The 24,469-nt window shown below is 45.7% G+C and overlaps 1 protein-coding gene and 1 pseudogene across 2 annotated transcripts in view; both read left to right on the top strand.

Annotated features, from left to right (window-relative positions):
- ehbp1 (EH domain binding protein 1) overlaps positions 1-24,469 on the top strand; it is a 256,601-nt gene that overhangs the window by 108,466 nt on the left and 123,666 nt on the right. Inside the window, exons 9-10 of one of the 2 annotated variants that reach the window (XM_056292313.1) lie at positions 1,459-1,720; positions 5,908-6,142. In XM_056292313.1, the coding sequence (XP_056148288.1) occupies positions 1,459-1,720; positions 5,908-6,142 (497 nt within the window). Of the gene's footprint in view, positions 1-1,455; positions 1,721-5,907; positions 6,143-24,469 lie in introns of both variants that reach the window. The other variant, XM_056292312.1, reaches the window with a different exon arrangement.
- LOC130123186 (ras-related protein Rab-1B-like) lies at positions 9,926-18,807 on the top strand (annotated as a pseudogene).

The raw sequence follows: 24,469 nt of genomic DNA, 5'->3' as shown, positions 1-24,469 counted from the left end.
TGTTAGGATGTGTTGGAATAGATGATTAATATTTAACTGTTGAGCAGTGATGCTTGTAGCTTACGTCTTACGGCCTTTTTTGCTTCTTTTTTTTTTAGTTACCTATAATTGTTTTTCCCCCAGTATGTTCATATGCAGCTCTGAAAGGTCTCTGACTTCAGACCTCTGATTTCCTTTTCAATTGAATTTTCGAATTGCACTAAAACTTAACAAAGGGCAAAGGTTCTCATCCCTCCGGGGCCCAAGAACAAACTCCAAAGCTGATGTTTAAAATTAAGTCCAGTGGTAATTATACCCAAAATAATCCCATGACTGTCGAGCAGAAAATGGGCTTTTTTTGCAGTTGTTATAAATACAATGTTTTTGGGGCATCCGGGTGGCGTGGCAGTCTATTCCATTGCCTACCAACACGGGGATCTCCGGTTCGAGTCCACGTGTTACCTCCGGCTTGGTCGGGTGTCTCTACAGACACAATTGGCCGTGTCTGTGGGTGGGAAGCCAGATGTGGGTCGCTGCACTAGTGCCCCCTCTGGTCAGTCGGGGCACCTGTTGGGGGGAAGGGGAACTGGGGAGAATAGCATGATCCTCCCACGTGTTACATCTCCCTGATGAAACTCCTCACTGTCAGGTGAAAAGAAGCAGCTGGCGACTCCACGTGTATCGGAGGAGATATGTGGTAGTCTGCAGCCCTCCCCGGATTGGCAGAGGGGGTGGAGCAGTGACTGGGACGGCTTGAGAGAGTGGGGTAACTGGCCGGGTACAACTGGGGAGAAAAACAGGGGGAAATGCAAAAATGAATTACTACTACTACTACTTTCAGCTGTTCACGATAGGGACCCCCATAACAGATCATCTGTTTCCATCTCTTCCTGTCCTCTGCATCTTCCTCTGTCACACCAGCCACCTGCATGTCCTCCCTCGCCACATCCATAAACCTCCTCTTTGGTCTTCTTCTTTTCCTCTTCCCTGGCAGCTCCATATTCAGCATCCTTCTCCCAATATACACAATGTCTCTCCTCCACACATGTCCAAACCATCTCAATCTTGTCTCTCTTGTTTTGTCTCCAAACCGTCCAACCTGAGCTGTCCCTCTAATATACTCATTCCTAATCCCGTCCTTCTTCGTCATTCCCAATGAAAATAAATAAATATATATTTAAATTCCTTTTTAGACCTTGCTGTCAAGGGTGGGGTCAACGTATGTATAGCAAATTTGAACTTATATCGGGCAGAAAAGAGGAGCTGGAGAGGAAAGACAGGGAACATCTGCAGCAAAGGTTCTTGGGCAGATTGGGACGCAGGGGCATAGTTCTCATACCTTAGCCACTAGAGTATGCACTTGGTTAGTTGAGCCACCAAGATGCCCGAGTGTAAAGCATCTATGACCAAATTGTAATGCAGAGAGCCTATTTTAAATGCCATGTTGTTATCTCTAATACGTGTTCTACTTTTCAGCAGTCCCCTCTGCTCAGCCTGTCCCACATAAGCTGGTCAAGGATGACACCTATGACGATGACCCCACCAACCCATTCAATGAGTTTGACCTACCTGAAGCTCAAACACCACCAGGGAACCCCTTTGAAGATCCGGATGAAGATGAGGACCCCCAGCCTGACCCCGAGCCTCCCAAGCCCCGGCAGAGGAAAGGAGTACGGCCAGTGGACATGAGCAAGTACCTGTACGCCGACACCTCCCGCAACGAGGACGAGGAGCTAGATGAGTGAGTTGAGGAGGATTACTTGAAGTGGGAGAGTTTGCGAACAATCTTACACGTTGATCACATTGCTCTTCCTCAGTTAGGTAATGGTCTTCGCTTTCACTGAGGGTGATTTCAGAAAGGTGGGGCTATCCCAAAAGTGAACTCTCCAGTCACAGCTTTGACAGTTGATCAGAAGGGTTGACGTAATGCAAGGTAGGAAAATTGTAAACGGCATTTGCAACAGTGGTAAGTGGTATGAAGTAGTGTCAAGGATCCCCATTATAGAAAAACATCACATGACTCAGGCACAGTGTGCAAGTGTGTGTTAGCTGTTGTCAGAGAGACTACACATCGTTGTGAGTTTTATGAATTGGTCTCTGCTGCTATTATGGTGTACGATTCCTGCAGCTTCATGTCTTTATTTTGTTAATCCCTTGGATCAGTCTTCCAAACTGTGTTTGGATCGTCCACTTTTTGGATAACAAGGATCAATATTATAAACTCTTGAAATGAGTTCGGCTCAAGGGGAATCCGGGTAGCATAGCAACACAGGGATCACCAGTTCAAATCCCAGTGTTACCTCTGGCTTGGTCGGGCATCCCTACAGACACAATTAAACATGTCTGCAGGTGGGAAGCCAGATATGGGTATGTGTCCTGGTCGCTGCACTAGCGCCTCCTCTGGTTGGTCAGGGCACCTGTTCAGGGGGGAGGGGGCACTGGGGGGAACAGCATGATCCTCCCATGCGCTAAGTCCCCCCGGTGAAACTCCTCACTGTCAGGAGAAAAGAAGCGGGTGGTGACTCAACATGTATCGGGGAGGCATGTGGTAGTCTGCAGCCCTCCCCGGATCAGCAGAGGGGGTGGAGCAGTGACTGGGACGGCTTGGAAGAGTGGGGTAATTGGCCGGATACAGTTGGGGAGAAAAAGTGGGAAAATTCCACAAAAACAAAATGGGTTCGGCTCACAAGATGTGGAAGCAGCCTTGTTGTATGAGTGCATTGTAGACATGTAGACAACCATTGGATATTTGTAAAGGCTGCTCGATCTTTGTGAGCAGTGTTACTACCAGTCTCTCCTGATGTCTTTAAGGTGTTCCGTTCTAATGTTAGAGGAGACAGCAAGTTAGGTAGAGGGTACCATTGCTTACAGCGTGACAGTAGGTGTCTGTTTGTCTTTTGTATGTGTGAACGAACTGTGGTTTGATTGGTTGGGAACACTGTAATTCTCCTTGCATATTTTTTTGTTAGTGTTTATTTTCAATTAACTCCTGAATCACTTTCTTAACTAACATACTCCATCTCTGTCTGCATTTGCTTGTTTTGAGTCAACAAGTTGATTCATTTCCTTTTTTAAATTCCGACTTTTTTTTTTTTTGTTCTTCCACATTAAATGGGCCAATTGCATTGTTTCCTGAAAACTATGAAGCATGTGTCTGGCTGTCCAGTAGTCCGTGGTTATGTTGTGGCGTTGGATAGTCTGATTCCCGTGCAGGGCCTGTAGAAAGAAGGGTGCTTGTCGTTCCCCGCCCGCGTTAAGGCAGAGTGACGAGGCAGCTCTTTCAACAGAAACAAGGAGCCTGTTGTTTTACTGCATTCTTCTACCTTGTCACCCTTCTCCCTGCTCCTTCTCCCCCTTCTCTCTCTCTCTCTGCCTACCCTCCCTTCACCTTGTCTTCTGTCTTCTCTCCCTCATTCCCTCCCTTCCTCTCCTTCTCTCGCTCTCCTCCCTCATGACACTTTTATTAATGAGTCAGTTGACAGAAGTCTGAATTAGGCAAAGGAGATAACACATTAAGAGGTTGCACAGCAAATTACTCGCTACAGCAATTGCTTGGCTCCCCCAAAGTGATGAATAGGAACCCTCAGTGGTCCTTGTGAGGGCTCCAACTGAATCCCAGCAAAGTTGAATGTGTAATATTTGTTAATATTTCACTGGCTTGGAGTTGATTGAATGCGGGAGCATGACATAACATTTACGACCAAGTATGACTATTCAAATAACTTTCGAACAGGAGTATCACTCTGCTACCGATCTCTTTACCTTCAGTATACATGGTGTCTTAACTTCAGAAATACTTGGATGAACAAGGAGATTTATGGGCTGAAGAAATGAAAATCCCCAGGGGATTCAACCCACAGCATCAGTTTATGAAAGCCACTTTATTTCACATTGTTTTCTTACAATGAATGTGTTCTCTGCATGCAGCCCATCCTATTGTATAGGAGCAGTGGGCAGCTGCAGCACCTGGGGACCAACTCCGGTTCTTCTTTCCATTGCCTTGCTCAGGGGCACAGTCAGGAGTATTAACCCTAACATGTATGTCTTTTTAATGGTGGGAGGAAACCGGAGCACCCGGAGGAAACCCACACAGACACGGGGAGAACATGCAAACTCCACACGGAGAGGACCTGGGACAGCCTGGGGTTTGAACCCAGGACCTCTTGCTGTGAGACAACATTGCTAACCACTGGGCCACTGTGCCACCATATAGTCTGTCAACATCTTTTCAGTTTTCTCACAATACATTTATGGCAGCAAAACCTATGTTCAAAACTCAGCACAAATTTCAGGACAATATGCAGTGCATCACAAACTTCATATTGTCTGTCACTGTTTAAAATGTTGAGTAAAACGAAGTGTTAGGTTTTGAACTACATTCTCAGTGCTGTCATTTAGAGATGATGGACAGTGTTATACTATGGTTTGTCTATACTGTCAGAAGTAACAGACAGGGTATTGACTGGTATGTTGTGTCTTTAACTCCAGACTCTAACATCACGCGCCCATCTCTGCAGAATATGTTTTGACTCGGGCCTTTTCACACATCTTTCAGACAGCTCTGGTCTGGTAGAGACCAATCCCAGAGGCCCTTTAGTGGCCTTCCTGCGCTCATCTCCTCCTTCTGAATTTTCTCTCTTTCTCTCCGTCTTTCCCTTTTTTCCTTGTCTTTTCTCTCTCCGTCTCCCATCTCTAACGCAGGGTTAGATAGACACTGAATGACCCTAACCTTGTCTTTCAACCAGCTAACTAGTCAATTAAGATGTTGCTCCGTTTGTCTCCTTTTCACTCTCGCTCTCACATTGTTTCCCCTCACTATCTCCCTCGCTTTCTCTCTTCACCCCCACCCTCCCCAGATGTGTTCATTGAGGAGTTTGTTCAGTGTTGAGTGAATGTGTCAGGCCTGTGCCCCTGCTTTCACCTCCACAAACATGTCTATGTATTGATAACAACTCGGTGTGTGTGTGTGTGTGTGTGTGTGTGTGTGTGTGTGTGTGTGTGTGTGTGTGTGTGTGTGTGTGTGTGTGTGTGTGTGTGTGTGTGTGTGTGCGTGTGTGTGTGCGCGTGTGTGTGTGTGCGCATGCATGCGTGTGCGCATGCATGTGTGTGTGCATGTGTGTCTTTCTGTCTGTGTCCACTGTGTCTGTCAAAGAGAGGTAGTGAGTCCTTTTGTGTGTGTGTGTGTGTGTGTGTGTGTGTGTGTGTGTGTGTGTGTGTGTGTGTGTGTGTGTGTGTTCGTTCATTCCTGTCTGTCAATAGTCCAGCCTGGTCAGCGAGGATACGAGGTCCCTAAATGAGTGACCTGTATACCTGTGCACCTGTGGCTTCTATTCCCTTAACATGCATTTGTATGTGTGTGTGTGTGTGTGTGTGTGTGTGTGTGTGTGTGTGTGTGTGTGTGTGTGTGTGTGTGTGTGTGTTTTCTTGGCTCTTCATTGTATTGCAACAAAACGTGCTATTCCTGAAGTCCTGGCAGCAGTGGGGAAGTTTTTGGTTGGTATGCTAACTTTTTGTTAGTGATCTTAGTTTCCCATGTGGCACATATGTATAAATAGCTGCTTTATAAGAGCCAGGGTAGACATTGGGACTTTTTTTTTAAATATGCTTTGGGGACCACATTGCTGTCGATGTTCTTCTCAAATTAAAACCAAAGTAAGGAACACCACCCTTGATGTTGCTGCCACAGTACAATTTGCACGCTCTAGGCCTTTTATTCATTTGGTGGTCTGCTCACAAGGCTGATGGGTTTTTACTATTCAAACAAATCCCTTTCCTTTCTAATTATATATCCATTGCTTCATTTTTTTGGGTTTTAACTTAGATTTAAAAAGGTGAAAATTGCAGTGTGCGAAATATTGATGCAATTTATTTAAATCGTTGCTAACCCCCCTCCTCGTTTCCTCCTGTTCTCCTTCCATCCCGCCCCAGGTCCAACCCATTCTACGAGCCAAGAAGCAGCAGCCCAGCACGACCCCCCTCCCCGGATGTCGGCAGCAGCCAGAAGAGGAGAGCTCCCCTACCCCCGAGCTCTGGTGTTGGCCCCGGCCCCAGTCCCCCAGTCCTGAAGCCCAGTTCTTGCCCAGACCGGGAGAGGGCCCAGCCAGCTGGGCCCAGCCTAGCAGCAGCAGCCATGGGTAGAGAGCTGGCCTCATCTTCCCCCAAGGTAAGCAGGGTTTCACTTCAGTGATTTATTTCCCCGAGGTAATTGCTACGGGAAGCATTGGGGCACAGTAAGACAAAAAAAATACAATATGTGCATAATCTGTATCAACTGTCACCTATCCATAAAACCAGTAACCTTGCCAGAAACTGAAATCTCATCTGAGATCCCGTAGGCTGTGGAAATTCTGAAATGCATCCTGGATATATGTGTGTTCTCATATATCCATATGACTCAATCCTGGTGGTTTATTTCTCAAATATCATGGCATTGTTCAAACAGATTCTTTTCCCCAACAAGTTAGACCTTAATTAGAATAGGTTTTTTTTTTTTACACATTAATCACCCTTTTTCATAATTCACCAGTATGTTTCAGCCAAGTCAGGGAATCAAGGCTGTGAATTTCTTTGCTTGTTAATAAACCAAGTCTAAACAAGACATGCAGTTAATTTTGTTATCTTTTTTTTATATATATATTCCTGAGTTGTCGTTTCTTTCTTTTCTTTTCTTTTTTTGAGTACATGCTAAGAGATAAGAACTTAAGTTATTTGGTGTTCTTAGTACAATTAATGTATAGAAATGTCTCTGTGTCAAGTAGCAGTGGTATAATAATATTGTCCGTTCACATAGAAACCACAGTACACACCAAATACAAACTCCAACCACAGAAGTCCAGGGTGGCACCATAGCCTTCTCTCCTAGCTATTTTACACTGAGGCACATTCAATACGGAATGGGTCGTTGTGTTAATAGCGTGATAATAATGATTGATTTGAGACATATGTGTGTCTGTGGCTGTGTGTTTGTTTGTGTGCCTGTGTATATATGTATGTTCCCATCCAGTGGCCCATACACTAGCATTTTTTCCACCTACCCAGGTTCCCAACCCCTGTCCAATTCTGCATGTTCAAGAACCTTCCCCAGCTCCTCATTTGAATATAGGTGTTTGTTTATTGGACTGTTTTCATATGTCATTTGTTTATTTATTTATTTATTTAAATTAAATCATGGCTGGGTGTAATTAAATGGCTGATGGTCACACACACTCATAGCAGGAGCCAGACCACTGGTGGGGAATGATTGGTTCGGAACGGCTTGCTTGTGTGTGTGTGTGTGTGGGGGGGGGGGCAATAAGCATATGTGGGGCTTAAACACTAGGGGCTTAACTACAGCGGAGTGATCACAAGGGGGTGTGGACCCCAGCCCCAACCCCCCCATCCATGTGAGTGCACACACACACACACACACACACACACACACACACACACACACACACACACACACACACACACACAAAATGTACAGTTAGATACACTCTCAGAAGCCTCTTCCCTGCGCGGCTGGCTAGCTGACTGTTTTAGTGTAGCTGGGCGGTGACAATGGCCGTCTATGTAATTATGGCACAGTGCCTTTATCACCCAGCTGCAGTTGCCTGTGACCGTGGGTGAGGGGGCCTAAACCACTTTAATTACCCAGAGCCAGTGGCCTGTGGTGGGCCACACTTCGCCAAGAGTCTGCCCCTGCCTCTGGAGCTTGGGGTGGAGAGGAGGGGGTAAGGAGAAGAGGTGAAAGATAGTAGAGGACAGAGAGAATGGAAAAGAAAGTGTTGGGGGAAGGAGATGGAACAGAAAAGATGAAGAATATGTGATGGCAGAGAGAGAGAGAGAGAGAGTGAGAGTGCTCACAGTAAACATGCTTAGGCCTACAGGGTTTGTTGACATACAGCTAGTGTGAATGGGTTTCTTTCAATTCACACCAAGCAATGTGACACACACACACACATGAACACACACATACACACACGTGTAGGCTGTGAGATGACCTTTGGCTGTATGAAGTCAGAGAGGATTAGAAGTGGAGACTTTCTCACTATGAAAGGCCAGAACCAAACCAACGCATCACACTACGAACGTGGAGGGAGTATAGATTGCATGTTTGCATAAATGTTTGTGAGGGTGAGATTGTGTGTGTGTGTGTCTGTATCGCTGTCCTTCTCCATCCGTGTGTGTGTGTGTGTGTGTGTGTGTGTGTGTGTGTGTGTGTGTGTGTGTGTGTGCGTGCGTGCGTGCGTGCGTGCGTGCGTGCGTGCGTGCGTGCGTGCGTGCGTGCATGAACAGTTGTAAGATTTGTATTTCTGTGTGTGATTTCTGTGTATTTGTTTCATTGTGTTTTTATGTGTGGGCATGATGTGTGTTTGTCTGTTCCACTGTGTGAACGTGTATTTGATTGCTTTTGTGAGTCTTTATTTCTTCATGCAGGCATTTGTGTGTGTGTGTGTGTGTGTGTGTGTGTGTGTGTGTGTGTGTGTGTGTGTGTGTGTGTGTGTGTGTGTGTGTGTGTGTGTTTCCATGTGTATTTTTGTTGTTGAATGCATTTTATGTGCGTATTTCTGTGTGTGTGTGTGTGGGGGGGGGGGCTGTTTCTGCGATATGTGCATCCGTATATGTTCCATGTTGCCCAGGGCTCAGTGTGGTGAATATGTATGATACCAGATATAACCCTCCCCCAAAACATAGTTCACCTCTACTTCTCTCGTATGAAAGGTTTGAATGTGTGTGTGTGTGTGTGTGTGTGTGTGTGTGTGTGTGTGTGTGTGTGTGTGTGTGTGTGTGTGTGCGTGCGTGCGTGTGTGCTTGTATTCTCCACGTATATTCATTCCTAACTACTCCTCGTGTGGGCGATGGGTTGTGTGGCTGAGATTAAAAAAGAAATAAAAGTCACCCAGACAACTAGACTTAATCTCCCAGTGTGAATAGAAATTGATACATTGAAAACAGCCTTTTTTCATTTATGCATTTACAACTTTCCCTAAGGGGCTCTGGAATATTCTGTGCCATTTCGTTGAGCGGAAATCATGTCATTCCCGACCAAAAGAGATAAGCGTGTCTTGTTTTACATTTGCATTTACATTTTAAGGCATTTTAGCTGACACCCTTATCCAGAGCAGCGCTCACCATGAGAGCAGAAGTAGAAGGTGTGTCGCTTCCTTGAATGCCGACATTGCGAGCAGCCATTGGTGAGGATGGCAGGATGACAGCCATAGCCATCTGACAGAAGTCTTGTGAATACTGAGTAATGACATTAGAGAGAGATGCACAAAGGGAAAGATTAGATAGATTTGCAGAACAAAGTAAAGGGGAATGATAGGTAATTTTATTTTTTTCCCTAAGATAAGGGCAAATTTGATTCTATTCAGTGTGTTTGAAATGGATCTCCTTAATCTGTTTTAGCTGAAGTCACAGTGTTGTGTGTCAGTCTCTGTACTGAAATAGAGCGGAGGGACTGGACCTGGCGTCTGCTGTAGCCATGTCCTCCTTGTCATTGAATTAAAACCTTCCTCTTCAATATCAGCCTGAAGCAAATTAGGACATGTGCAGGACATATGGCATGTGCACACTCACTCTCCACACAGGTATTAGCCTACACATTTCCATTGCATTTACGTAAAAGCCTAACAACAGTGTGAAATGCTGGACAGGTGCCAGTGGGGGGCTCGCCTTAGACACCGCCTGTGTTTTTACAGGTGGGAGAAGGTGCCTAAATAAAACCACATTGGTAAATCAAACTACTGCAATACATGTTGTTTGTAGAAACATCCTCAGATGCACCACAACATCAGTGAAAGGGGTCGCCCTAGAAATTGTATGGCTTTCATACCTCTGGTATTTTCTCATTGCAGATTGATAAGATTTATGATAGCATCTCCTCAGTTCCTCTGTTATTGAGTGCTTTAATTATTATTTTTATTTAGATATTTATTTCATGTTTCCTGTTTTACATCCTGTAATGTCGGGTCCAAACTATGGACCTGGGGCACTATAGGGCAGATGTCACTTGATTGACAGTACTTGTCGTAATATGTGGGCTGTTCCGAGTAGGGCGATCTCCTGGACTGCGTGGATGTTGGATGTTTCCTACGGATACGGTTGGTGAACTTTGCCATTCCCTTCTTCATGAGTCCTAGAGCTCCGATGACCACTGGTGGTGTGTCGGTCTTCATACCCATATCCTGTTGATTTCAATCTCCAGGTCTTTGTACTTGGTCAGCTTCTCTGCATGCTCATCGTCATGGTATTGCCATGTCGATGAGCATGCACCTCTTTTCCTTCCTGTCCTTGTTTTGTTGTGTGAGCCACTTTGTGTTGCATTTGTTTGTATGAAAAAGTGCTATACAAATAGTTTGATTGATTGATTGATTGATTGATTGATTGATTGATTGATTGATTGATTGATTGATTGATTGATTGATTGATTGATTTCAGCATCAGACACCCCCTCTCCTTGGTGACTCAGCTCAGGTGTTTTATTATCAACACTTTAAGTTATATTTTTGGCAGTGTAACATAAGAGAATCTTGGCATCTTACATTTAAGAGGACAATGAAGAGTATGGCTGAGAGACAAGGCATGCAGGAAATGTCTTGAGCTGGAATCAAGTTCGATCTAATCCCACATGGTACGTGCTCTGGTTGTGCCACCATTTTAGGACCCAGGACACCAGCCCAGTCCTTAGCTGGTCAGTCCTTTGGTTTTTTCTAGATAGCACATGTCCTCACAGTGATCACTCCTCTTGATGCAAAACCACCCTTGGGTGCACAGTCCCTCTCTGTATTGTCTTGGATTATTCTGTTGGCCCTGTCATTGTAACATGTCTGTTACTGTAAGGAAACTGCAGGGTCTGGCGTCTGACCTCCCAGCAACCCATCTTGCTGGGCACACACCGTGGAAGCCATCTCTTTACCTGCAGCACTCGGTCATAGTCCTCATTCTTGGCCCTCTTCCAGTGCCTGTCACTGGCCTCCATCAAAAATGAGTCTCCCAGGAAAGAGTCAGTTTCAGTATGACTCCCGTCTTGATGTTGCCACCAAACATCACAATGCTTAGCTTTAAGGGCACTAAATCTAATAAACTTGTCATCCCTAGCCCTTCCAAGTACTTAATCAAACCTTGTTACTGTAATGTTTTGCTTTAGTTTCGGTATTTAAAAATGATTTGATTTTACAAAGTGCTTGGAAACGTTTGCATGCCCCCACTGCTTCAGCCAATCATCAGCAACATGCTATTCGCATAAGCCCAACCCTGGGACACACCCTAGTTTGCAAGCCTGCACCTGCTCACAGCATCCAGCGCCGCTAATCCCTTATGTTGTGAAAAACTGGAGTTTGTGTTTAATCATTTTGTTCCGCTCTCTTTTTAGATAACCCTAGTTTACTCAGGGGGAAATTACCTAGTTTTAATAAGTGGCCTGCTCCGGCATCCACAACAGATCTCTTCCCTTGCATCCCTATGTTCTTTGTAGGAATTTGAACTTTCGACTTACTGGACACAAGTTGACTTGTTCATCTACTTCTGCCATTGCTGCTCATACCTGATTCTCCCCCCCAACATTTAGTCTCTCTCTGTCGGAGATCTGAGATCTTTCTTCAAGTCGAGTGAAAACAGCTGTTCCACTCACTGGTTAGATGTCTCACGCCCCCGGTGGCAACGTTTCAATTCTCCTCTCCCTGACTTCCAGATCCCCCCGAATGCACCAAGTTCAGGTTTAGCATCTGTGAAGGAGCTGGAAGGATGGAAACGTCTCTGGGATTAATTTAAATGAACAGAGAAAGTTCCCGTCGGGCGGGTCGTGAGCTCCGTCTGGCCCGATTCAGTCCATCTCTCTTTCCCTGGGGCTGATTTCACCCCTCCCTGCACTCCAGCGATCCCCCACCCCACCGCGCTCCGCCTTTCCCCTCCACCGTCGTCCACCGAATCCATCCATCTCCGCTCCCTCAGTCATACCGCTCTACACTTAGATGCGCTGATCTTGGGATTTTTCATCAAGTTTCCGCTTCATGAATTATTTGCCTTATTTTCATATAAAGAAAAGTTAGAAGCGGGCCTTTGTCTTTGAGGAAAAGTTCATGGAAAGAAGTTCTATATTATCTTTATATTTACATAAAAGCGTTGAGAAATACTCCGGACCTGGAGAACGAAGATCTTCAGCTTTCAGCTACAAGAATTTAACTGGAATACCGGCTTCAAAAGACATGCGCACAAATGTGTAACATGTTTATAATAGTCTGTGATGGCCTGGCGGCCTGTCCAGGGTGTCTCCCCGCCTGCCACCCAATGACTGCTGGGATAGGCTCCAGCATCCCCATGATCCTGAGAGCAGGATAAGTGGTTCGGATAATGGATGGATGTTTATAATACTGTTGGTTTGCTAATCTACAAGGTATGAACTTAGAAATTATTTTGTCACATACAAATACATGTACATTGCAGTGAAATGATTTACCTGTGTGCACCCCTAAGGAGATTGGGGAAGACTAACGGCAAAAATACACAACAATAATAATAATTTTTTTTAAAAAAACAAGATGTGAAATATAAGATAGAGGTGCATTGAATGAGTGCTCAAGGATGATGTGTTAGATTAGTGTTGAAGACACAGATATGAAATATAAGACAAATTTTTTTCTTCTTTTTTTTTCTTCCCCCCTGCCCCCCCCCTTTCTCCCCAGTTGTATCCGGCTAATTACCCCACTCTTCCAAGCTGTACTGGTCGCTGCTCCACCCTCTCTGTCGGTCCAGGGAGGTCTGCAGACTACCACATGCCTCCTCCGATACATGTGGAGTCACCAGCTTTTTCTTTTCACCTGACAGTGGGGAGTTTTGCCAGGGGGACGTAGCGCGTAGAACGATCATGCTATTCTCCCCTCCTCCCCCGAACAGGCACCCCAACTGACCAGAGGTGGCGCTAGTTCAGCGACCAGGACATATACCTACATCTGGCTTCCCACCCACAGACACGGCCAAATGTGTCTGTAGGGACGCCCAATCAAGCCGGAGGTAACATAGGAATTCGAACCGGCGATCCCCGTGTTGGTAGGCAACGGAATAGACCGCCACACCACCTGGACGCCTAAGACAAACCTTTTACATGTTGTTTGTATGCTCACCTGCCTCATGAGTTCTGGTTAACTGACTCCGATATCAACGCATGCGTGGATTTTCGATTCTAATGTACATTTTAATGACAAGTACTGAAAAGGTAAGAATTGTAATCTGTGGAAAAATCATGCAGTTTTTATCATGACATCATCTTACTTCCCGGTCTCTTTTTTTTCGCTCAAGCGCAGAAGCACACCAACTCACACACATGCACACGTGCACACATGTCCTCAGCAGAGGTGACAAAGTGAGCCAGCACCAGAGGTATGTCTCTCTTTCCCCTCCAATTCAAGGGGCACGTGTGATTACTCAAGTTAATCAAAGGGCTCCAATTAAATAGAGTTTCAGAGGTTCTGAGAGCTCACACGCCGGAGGGAGGCAGAGGCCACAGCCCTCCTGTCACTCCCAGCCTTTGTTTTCACAGCCCCTTCCTCAGTGCAGGCTGCCTCCAAATTGAAATTAAAATAAATTAACATTATTTAATTGAGTTCGCACAAGGCTGCGATATTTCTTAATTAGCTTTCGTCGAGGTTCGTGGCAGGAGAGGACCACACTGGCACTGTGGAGTTTGGCGAAGGTTGCCGTGACGACAGAGGGAAGGGGTTTTTTTCTTTCTTTTTTCGAGTGGACAAAGTAGAGCCAGACAGACAGCCCCCCCCGCCCCCCCGACCTTTCCCCTGTCCAATGAGCTCTCGGTCTTTTCATTTATTTCTCCCCTCAAAGTTATTTCTTTCCTTTCTTTCAAACTGATAACCAGGACAAACCTTTTACACCAAGTGTTGCAAATGTAGGACATGATGTTCAGATTGATGGCACGCGTAATGTCATTTATTGCTGGTGTATATCAAAGGGAAGCCAAACTAAGCTTGGATTTGATTCCAAGACCCAAGAGTCAGTTGTTTCTGATTGTCTTTGCTTTTTTTTCTTTTCCTTTTTATGTTTTTCCCCCCTTTTTCTCCCCAATTGTACCTGGCCAATTACCCCACTCTTCCGAGCCATCCCGGTTGCTGCTCCACCCCCTCTACTGATCCAGGGAGGGCTATGGACTACCACATGCCTCCTCCGATACATGTGGAGTCACCTGCTACTTCTTTTCACCTGACTGAGGAGTTTCGCAGGGGGACATAGCACGTGGGAGGATCACACTATTCCCCCCAGTCCCCCCCCCGAACAGGCACCCTGACCAATCAGAGGAGGCGCTAGTGCAGTGACCAGGGCACATACCCACATCCGGCTTCCCACCCACAGACACAGCCAATTGTATCTGTAGGGACGCCCGACCAAGCCAGAGGTAACCCAGGGATTCGAACGGGTAATCCCCATGTTGGGAGGCAACGGAACAGACCACTGTGCTACCCGGATGCCCTGATGTAGATGTAACAAGCTCATGTCCTGTCCAAGTGTCCATGAGCAAGACACTGAACCCATATTTGCTCGGTCATTGTAAATTGCTCTTCGTCGTCTTCAGCTAACTAACATCAGGTAAATCTGAAGAATGATATTGGACCTCTCCAATGGGCAGAAGTCAGAGTGCTTTTGTAACCCAAACTACTAGCCTGAGTAGGTATCGTGTCCTAAAATTAATGGACAAGAATGTATCTGAGACTCAAAAGCTTTTTGATTTGGAACTAATTTATAAGCAGGAGTCCAGCCTTACATGAGACCAGGGTATTGAAGCCTCAATAGCCCCACTCTTGCCCCTGTTGGCCCCTCTATAAGCTGTGTAATATTAGGAGAATAATCCTTGAGAGGAGTCGCAGTAAGTCGGTATACTCCTCAATGTCTCCCTTTTCTCTGTCCCACCCCCACTCCTCCACAACCCCTAAACCTCATTTACTCTCTGTGAGTGGTCTGTCATTGGATCTGGTGGGAGAGAGGAGACCCGGACCCCGCTAACATGTGGCCTAGTTGCAGTCACTGGGGATTCTTGTTGTCCTGCCTTGCTGTGGGGCATGGCTGTCAGCAAGACGGGAAGGAAAGAATGAAACATCAGTAGACCTTCATCCTGCGAATGGAAAAATTAGTATGACCGTTCTACCTTTTTTTTTTCCACTGTGCAGTCAGTTCTGTTTCAAAAGTTAAAAAAGCTTAAGGAAACGTTTGTGTTTGATTTTAATGAGCATGGTGAGTTGAATAAGGATTAAGTTGTGGTCTTGTCATTGTTTATATGTGTGTAATTCCAGCAAAACTGGACAGCAGATCTAACTGAGGTGTTGCTTCCTTCATCCCTGAAACACTAACTCAGGGATCCCAGGCGAGATAAAACGTTTGAGTCATGCTTAAAAGTCTTTTGAGACTATGTGTCATGCACAAAGAAAGGCTGATCTCTTTTGCAGATATTTCTGACCTGGGGAATGCTAACCTTCTCAGCAGTTTGTCAGTCTCTCTTCAATAGGCCTTCTTGCTCTTCAACAGGCCTTCATGCAGTACTTTTAAGTTTGGCAGAGCTTGTGAGATGGCTCTGATGTTCGCTGTCTCCCTTTCTAACAGTTTTGTCCCGCGTTTCCTGAGAAGTTCCCACATGGGTTTTTTTACACTTGAATTGAAACTGGATTTGATCATTGTAGATTTTTTTTATAATTTCCATCAGTACCATGTGGGGGCACAGCACCAATGGCGGTCATTGTTAACCCGGGCCTTGACCGATCCGGTATGGTTTTGTCAATCTACATACTGATTTGGCAAAATTTTATGTCGGATGCCCTTCCTGACACAACCACTGGACGGGGGCACACGTAAAGTGCTGGATGCCACCCCGGTATTCATGGACTTGCACCCATGCCTGTCGCTAACTTTTAAAACTGATCTAAAGTTCATCATTTTCCATTATGCATGTCAAGAGTTCTGCATGTTAATGTTCACCAAAAACATGAAATAGTGTTGATTTGTATTTGTACACACGGTACTGATAGAAAGCATAAAATCTGCTGTGGCGACCCCTGAGAAACGGTATTAGCTGGAAGAAGAAGCATTCTCTAATGTGGCCCTATCCTGGATGAAAGTGGACCATGGGTCCAGACTCAGTTTTTGTTGAGTCTTCACAGATCCATTTCTGTTCCATTTTTGTTGTCTGATGCCACATAAGAACAGACATTATAAACCTCTGTGAAAGTAATCTGTCTTGATATGTATTGGACATCATGGATGTATAGATTAGCATTTGCTGCTCAAACAACGTGTAGGGTAGGGTGTGTGTGTGTGTGTGTGTGTGTGTGTGTGTGTTTTCCCTCGTGTGCATGTCTGAGCTTGTTGAGAGGGAGATATATTTTTTGATCCAGTTACTGTAATGTGGCTATCGTCTCTCCACCTCCCTCCTGCGCTGGTTGCGCGTCAAGCTCTTAGGCTAAGCGCTGCAAAGAGCCTGCTCTCCTACTGCACTGGTGTAAAAAGGGCCTTCCGCAAAAGCGCTGCTTGTAATCTGCCTTTGGTAAATCCTCCTTAGTTTTATCTGCCACGGATTACCTCACCAACTGCAAGCAGGAGAGGAGAGAGAGAGGGAGAGAAATGAAAAGAAAGTGGAAAAGAAAAAGATGAAGACAGGGGAAATGAAAACAAATCGCTCTGCAATCTCAAAGAGAGAGGGAGAAAGAGAGGGAGACAAAGACTAAGAGAGAGAGACCTGTATTTTAGCTGAAGGGAAGTTTCCCTCACCACTCATTTGGAGGGGGAATTTGCTAATCCCTCCATGATTGATGTCAACTATGAGAGGCTCTGCAGCAGGCTAATAGGGTTTATGAAAACTACCACAAAGGCCTTGTGTGTGTGTGTGTGTATATATATATATATGTGTGTGTGTGTGTGTTGTGACTCCTGTATGCCTGTGTGTTTTTGCATGCAAAAATACCAAAACTGTCTGTATTTGTGTTTGTGTGTGTGTGTGTTTGTGTTATTGTGTCACTGCATATATCTGTGATATCTGTGACCCTCATCTATTGCCTGCGTTTGTGTGTCCCTTCTGTCTCCTGAATGCAGAAGCCGGGGGTTAGAATGACGCAGCGGACCTAGATAGGGGTAATTTAACCTTAATCTGGTCCTAATCTGCCTGCTCATCCAGGTGTGTGTGGGCCTAAACCCAAAGGACACCCCCCCTTTATATATATATATATATATATATATTTTTTTTTTTTGAGGGGCTACTGGTCTGCCCACTTAAAAATACGTATCGGGCCCCCGAGAGCACCCAGACCCCCCATGCGTTCTTTGAACTGCACTCAATTGTCAAATAGCCCCCCCTTTGGCCTTAGGTGGCCCCCGCTACGTTTTAATTGAATTAAAACCAGCCACTCTTCAGAATTCGAAGAAAGACCTTGGAAGTACCTTATGAATTGGTCTCAGTGATTTGCTTGTGCGTGTGTGTTTTTGCGTGTGCGCGAACGTCTCGGTAAGAGAGAGTGCAGTGCAGAAATGATAAGGCTTTAATTGCCTCTTTATAAAGACCCCCCACCACCACCACCACCCCCCCCCCCCACTCCTCTGAACTGCTATGGTATGCAGGTGTGTGCTCTTAGCCACCACAGGAAATACTAAGCAGTGTGTTCCCTAGTGCCTACCCTGCAGACCGTTCGGAGGGATCGATGCCACGGCTTTCACTGGAGTGCTCTCCTAGCAGCTCGGTTAGCCTTAAGCAGATTTGACTGCCCAGCACCATTCAGGAGACCAAGCAAGACCCCCTGACAATACATAATACTGAAGTTAGGAGAGAAGAGGTCCGTCTTCGACAAAGCTGTCGTGCAGATGCTGTTTCTATGACTTTTGCGCTGCTTGTTCTTGGTCTTCTTGGTAATGTTGGACATCCAGGAATGTAAGCTTCTTCCAGTGTTGCACGTATTGTTATTCTCTTGGGATAAGTACGTCTAGTGTAGAACGTATACTTAAAAGAAGAAAAAGAAAGAGAATAAACCCACATTCTCAGGTGGAACAGGGACATGTCAGCTAGATTTACATGATAACAAGTCGAGTAGACTGGACTGAATAGGCACGGTAAAGGAGGTGGTAAAATAGCCATCTAAGGGCCTCTGATAAGGGCCACCTACAAGTCATCTTTTTGCCGGAGTGGAAAGTGGAATAAGAGGAGTGAGCTGTCGAATTGCAGACAAAAAAAACCACAGCCAGAACCTCGGTCGAATCATGAATCCTGAATATGACTGTCTGTTCAAGCTCCTGCTCATCGGAGACTCCGGTATGGGGAAGTCCTGTCTTCTGCTTCGGTTTGCTGATGACCCTTACACAGAAAGCTACATCAGCACCATTGGAGTGGACTTGAAGATCCGCACCATTGACCTAGATGGCAAGACCATCAAACTGCAAATTTGGGACACTGCGGGTCAAGAGAGGTTTCGCACTATTACCTCCAGTTACTACTGTGGAGCGCATGGCATCATTGTTGTGTATGATGTCACAGATCAAGAGTCCTACAACACTGTAAAACACTGGCTTCAAGAAATCGACCGCTACGCTAGTGAAAACATCAACAAGCTTCTGGTGGGCAACAAATGTGACCTCACCACCAAGAAAGTCGTCAACTACACAACAGTCAAGGAGTTTGCCGACTCCTTGGCCATCCCCTTCCTGGAGACCAGTGCCAAATAAGCCACCAAAGTGGAGCAGGCTTTCATGACCATGGCGGCTGAGATCAAGAAATGCATGGGTCCTGGGGCCACGGCCGGTGGGGACAAACCCAACTTGAAAATGGAGAGCACCCTTTTCAGGCAGTCTGGAGGGGGTTGCTGTTAAAAGGATCCTAACCCTAAGTGTGTTAAAAGGAGGATGAAAGCAGAAGGCTGTTCGGGGGAAATGGAAGCTTCATGGTGGCACAAAGTTGTAATTTAAAAAAAAATAGACATCACTGTTATATCAGCACCAGTTTATTCAATGAAATGCATTTAAAAGCAGTAAAACAGTAAGCAAACAGGTTGTTAAGGGCCAGCATTAGACCCTGGCTAGCTGAGTCACCTTACACTAACCAGTGTTGTTAAAGTCCTCATTGCTGTCGTCAGGACAGTGCATTAGATTCTCAGTGGGCTGAAGGAACAGTATTTGCTGTTACTTTGACTCCAAGGCTGCCTGCCTGTCGTTTTTGCTTTAGTAGGACATGTCTGCTTTCTCCACCTCAACTTGTCCCCTCTTTACTTTTTTCCAAACTCCTCCTATACACTCTCTCTCTCTCTCTCGCTCGCTCTCGCAAATGTAGCCCGCTAGACACCCCCACACCCCAGCTAAACCACCCGCTCTGGCGTGTTGATGCATGCGTATTCTGATCAGGACCCAGGTGCGTCACAGGGGTGACTTTGTAATTATGTTCATTTTAATTGGCTGTGCTATCATCCCTCTCATCACTAAGGAGCCCACGCCGCACCGGACAATGGCAGACTGCAGTGGCAAGGAGGAGGGAAGGGGTGCAACTGTTGTGTTGAGACACCCTAATACTACACACACACACACACACACACACACACACACACACACACACACACACAGTCAGCCTCTTTACCTGCAGAGCATAATTCCTGAAGTGTCTTCCTTAATGAGTTTTTCCCTGCCCAGGCTTAGATTAATTGATAAATGGCAGAGTTATCTGTGAAGCTGATCTTTGAACCTAACGCACCCCTAATTTGTTTGTTGAAGACAGCAGTTAAAGGAGATTAAAGCTGTATAGATTCGTGAACCCCCCCCCCCATGCCTCTCTTCCTCCTTGTTCTACAGCCTTTCTGGGAGAAGGGGGAGTTGGCAGAGAATGAGGAGGAGGAGTGGGATGACCAAATGTGGCAGGTGGGCCAAGAGGGGGTTTTGATCCTACTGTGCTTGATTCATGGAGAACCTGGTTTTGCAGGTCTTGCAAGATGAAAGTGAATTCTTTTTTTCATTTCAAATGAGCACCAGCTTACAAGGCAAGCACAAAACGTATGTTACGAGGCCAACTATGAGTAGTAGAGATGGATGCTAGAAAGAGTAGAAGAGATGGATGCTAGAAAGAGTAGTAGAGATGGATGCTAGAAAGAGTAGTGGAGATGGATGCTAGAAAGAGTAGTGGAGATGGATGCCAGAAAGAGTAGTAGAGATGGATGCTAGAAAGAGTAGTAGAGATGGATGCTAGAAAGGGACTTATTTGTGCACAAATTGTTTTTTATTGAGCCACACAGTAACACACAAGACCTTCTTTCACTCTCAGTAGTTTTTATACTTAAGCTGGTTTTCAGTTTGGGGTTGTTTTGTTTTCTGGACCCCCCCCCCTTTTCCTCCCCAATTATAGTTGACCAATCACCCCATTCTTCTGAGCCAACCCTGGTTGCTACTCAACCCCATCTTCCAATCCGGGGAGGGCTGCAGACTACCACATACCTCCTCCGATACACGTAGCACGTGGGGGATCACGCTATTCTCCCCAGTTCCCCCTCCCCCCTGAACAGGTGCCCTGACCGACCAGAGGAGTTACTAGTGCAGTGACCAGGACACATACCCACATCCGGCTTCCCACCCGCAAGCACGGCCAATTGTGTCTGTAGGGATGCCTGACCAAGCCAGAGGTAACACAGGGATTCGAGTTGACGATCCCCGTGCTGGTAGACAACGGAATAGACCACTACGCTACCCGGATGCCCCCGGTTTGGTTTTTTGATGCGCCATCCACCAAGTGTTGTCTTGCAGCTGAACTTTGCAGACACTGCAGTGAATGATATCTACGGATGGTATTCAGAAATGGCAGATGTCAAGCATACTAGGCATCCACGACTTTTTTTTTTTAATTTGCTTGTCTCGCTTTGATTCATTGTTACTTATTTTGCTGAATGTTAGAGGTCAGAAATCAAACAGAACTACTCATAGCATTACAGAAAGTTGAGTCAGTTCATCTGGACACAACGTTTAATGGGAGAAACGTTTCATCACTCATCTAAGTGGCCTCTTCAGTCTTAACTGACTGCAGGTCTCCCCACCCTTATAAACGCATAGCATCTTTACACATAGGATCTCTCATTGCTCATTATCCTAACTTACTGCAGTTCCCTGAGGAAAAGTGTTCTGTTTACAATAGCTTTCACTTTATTACAGACATTATATGTGTGTGTGTGTGTGTGTGTGTGTGTGTGTGTGTGTGTGTGTGTGTGTGTGTGTGTGTGTGTGTGTGTGTGTGTGTGTAAATTTAGTAAATTAATTATTTATTATTAATATTCCGCTCCTCATTTGCTGAGCACTTTTACCAACACCATTGATGGTTTCTGAAAAGAAAAAAAAAGCGCTCTATATATATAATTTTCAGACATTATTTTGGGATCATTGAATTCTGTGTCTATTAACCTTTCACACACACACAGCAGGAAATAAAAACAAAGGTTAAGATGAATTAAAGACAAATTTTCTGGGAGGATAGGGGTAATTACAGAATGATAAAGGTACAAGAAGCCTGTGCTATCATATTAAATCATCGAGACAAATGAAACCACTGAAAATCTACCAAATCAAGAACCATTTAAGAGTTTATATGAAACCTTGTATTTTCATCAGAGTGGGACAAAGATTATTTCTTAAGAATATGATTTGCGAAGAATGACAGTTGTCTAAATCTTGCATTAATGGTACATACATAGACCTCAGGTATGTTGTAGGGAAGTATGGAAGATTTAAAATGAGATGGTGACTGTCGAATTTAATTTTCCTCTGTGGTGTGTCGACTGGTCCGGTAGAGCACAAAACCAGGCTGCTGTCACAACACGTTATGCATACCATTGTTTACCCTCTATATATTGTACTGTGGAGAGCCACTGTGGAGGGCTGCCTCAATAAGAGCAGGATATGACACTATTATTTTCAAAATCACCATACTCTGAGGAAAAGTAGTGTCATTTGATTGTCTGAACTGTTTTGTAATCAAAAGACTGTGTGTTAGAGACTCTGCATTTTTTGGGGGGGGATTTCCCCCCCCTTTTACTCCCCAATTGTATCTGGCCAATTACCCCACTCTTCTGAGCCATCCTGATTGCTGCTCCACCCCTCTGCTGAGCCGAGGAGGGCTGCAGACTACCACATGCCTTCTCCGATACATGTAGAGTCGCCAGCTGCTTCTTTTCACCTGATAGTGAGGACTTTCACCAGGGGGATGTAGCATATAGGATGATCCTGCTATTCCTCCCAGTTCCCCCGAACAGGCGCCCCAACTGACCAGAGGAGGCGCTAGTGCAGTAACCAGGACAGATACCCACATCAAGCATCCCACCCGCAAACACGGCCAACTGTGTCTGTAGGGATGCCCGACCAAGCCGGAGGTAACACAGGGATTTGAACCGGCGATCCCTGTGTTGGTAGGCAACAGAATAGACTACTACACTACCCGTATGCTATCTGCAGTTTTAAGCTGGAGTGTGGTTATCGGTTATTGAACTGGTCCCAGGTGTTCCCTCTCTGCTCCATACGGGCAGTGCTTCACTCCAGTCAACACTTGGGTCAAAGCAGAGTTTGCTTCTTTCTATCAGTATTGCTGTCTGTGGCTGACACTGCATATCTGTGGAAAAATCACAACGGGAGGCAGGGAGATGGGAAAGCTCAGACAGAGAGAGAGAGAGAGAGAGAGCGATTTTGGTAAAAATGCTTTGCAAAGCATGGATGCTTTTGTCATTGGCAGTTCCTTGAAGGAGGAGGAGGAGGAAGAACAGAGAAGAGACAGGAAATCCATGTTTTTGTCAGCTCTAAACCCTCACTTGGCCCAGAGTGAAAAAGTCTGATTCCAGAGCATATCTAGGAATCACAGAAGGGGAGGGAGGTGAAACAGGGAGATAGAATTCAGAAGAGGGAGGGAAAAAAATGGAGAGCGACTCAAGGAGAGATGTTGTAAGACCGGAGAAGGCACAGATACTTTCATCGGCAATGGCCGTGTCACCCTTGTTTGCCCTAACAGGATCCCAGCTTCCATATTGTTGACTCACCCACCTCCCTCCCCCAACCCACCCCTGCCGGCCTTTCTTTCTCCCAGCCAAAGCTAATTTGCAGAGGCGTGAGTGTGGGTAATGCCACCGCCGCTTCCCTGACAAGCTAAAGCCAGCGCTTACACCGCATTATGCCTAGTGTTACACGTTAGCAGAGCGGGCGGGCGAGCGCAGAGCAAGCTGGCACCCTCACTCCTTTGTCTTTGCCTCCTACAAAACTGTTATTTCATGTTTCTTTTTTTCCAGGGGATGAATTTTTTATTTCAATTTCAAAGCCCCGCCTCTCCATAGCTGCTTTCTGCCTGTTTTGCATGGCTATGTCTGTGGAGCAGAACAGGCCTTGGAAGCGAAACAGGCCCTGGAAAACTGGCTCTGTTTTTCTTTTTTCCCCTTTTGATTACTCTTTTTTGCATATTGCCTCTCTGTAGCCAAATTCTGAAAGTCTGTCTCTCTCTTTATTTGTCTCTTTCTCTCGCCCTCTCTCTCTCTCTCTCTCTCTCTCGGCCTAGATTGAACTCGTATCTGTTTTTCTGTCTTCCCACCCCATATACAGCACACCTAGACACTATACACTCTCAAACACAGACACACGCAAATACACAAAAATAAATGACCCCAGACTGGTTTGTGTATTTACCTATAGATAATTAATAGTGCAATAATTTGTTTAGTATATGGAGCTTTTTCCCTTCCTTTTTGGGTAATGAGAATTTGGCCCTGTATCCACCCCACAGTTTTAAGTTGTTTTCTGCGAGCATCATTTATCTTCGGCAGGGGTCCTCACTGTCCAACAGTCTCCTGTAATAATGCGATGAGTGTGATCCGTGCACCAGCTGGGCCTTGTCCTGTTGGAGTTGTTATAGCTAAGGTTGTGCAGTCGAGTTCTTGCTTGAAAAATAGTTTGATATAAACTCTAGGTTTAGGACTAAGTAAAAAAAAAAAAAAAGTTTCCCCCTTTTCTCCCCAATTGTATCCGGCCAATCACCCCACTCTTCCGAGCCATCCCGGTCACTGCTGCTGATCTGTGGCTGCAGACTGCCACATGCCTCCTCTGATACATGTGGAGTCGCCAGCTGCTTCTTTTCACCTGACAGTGAGGAGTTTCACCAGGGGGATGTAGTGTGTAGGAGTATCATGCTATTCCCCCCCGAACAGGCACCCCGACCGACCAGAGGAGGGGCTAGTGCAGCGACCAGAACCCATACCTGCATCTGGCTTCTCACCCATAGACACAGCCAATTGTGTCTGTAGGGACACCCGACCAAGACGGAGGTAACACGGGGACTCGAACTGGCGATCCCTGTGTTGGTAGGCAACGGAATAGACCGCTACACTACCCAGACACCCTGTAAAAAAATGTTTGACTGGATTCTGAGGTAATATATCCATTTTGGGAATCACATCCTAATCTGTAGTGTAGCACATTGCAGCACTGAGGTAGGCTAACTTTCAGAATATATACAGTAGCCAGAAGGTTAATT

This window comes from Lampris incognitus, chromosome 13 (assembly GCF_029633865.1).
Source record: "Lampris incognitus isolate fLamInc1 chromosome 13, fLamInc1.hap2, whole genome shotgun sequence".
NCBI lineage: Eukaryota > Metazoa > Chordata > Actinopteri > Lampriformes > Lampridae > Lampris > Lampris incognitus.
This window is presented reverse-complemented; position numbering and strand designations above follow the sequence as displayed.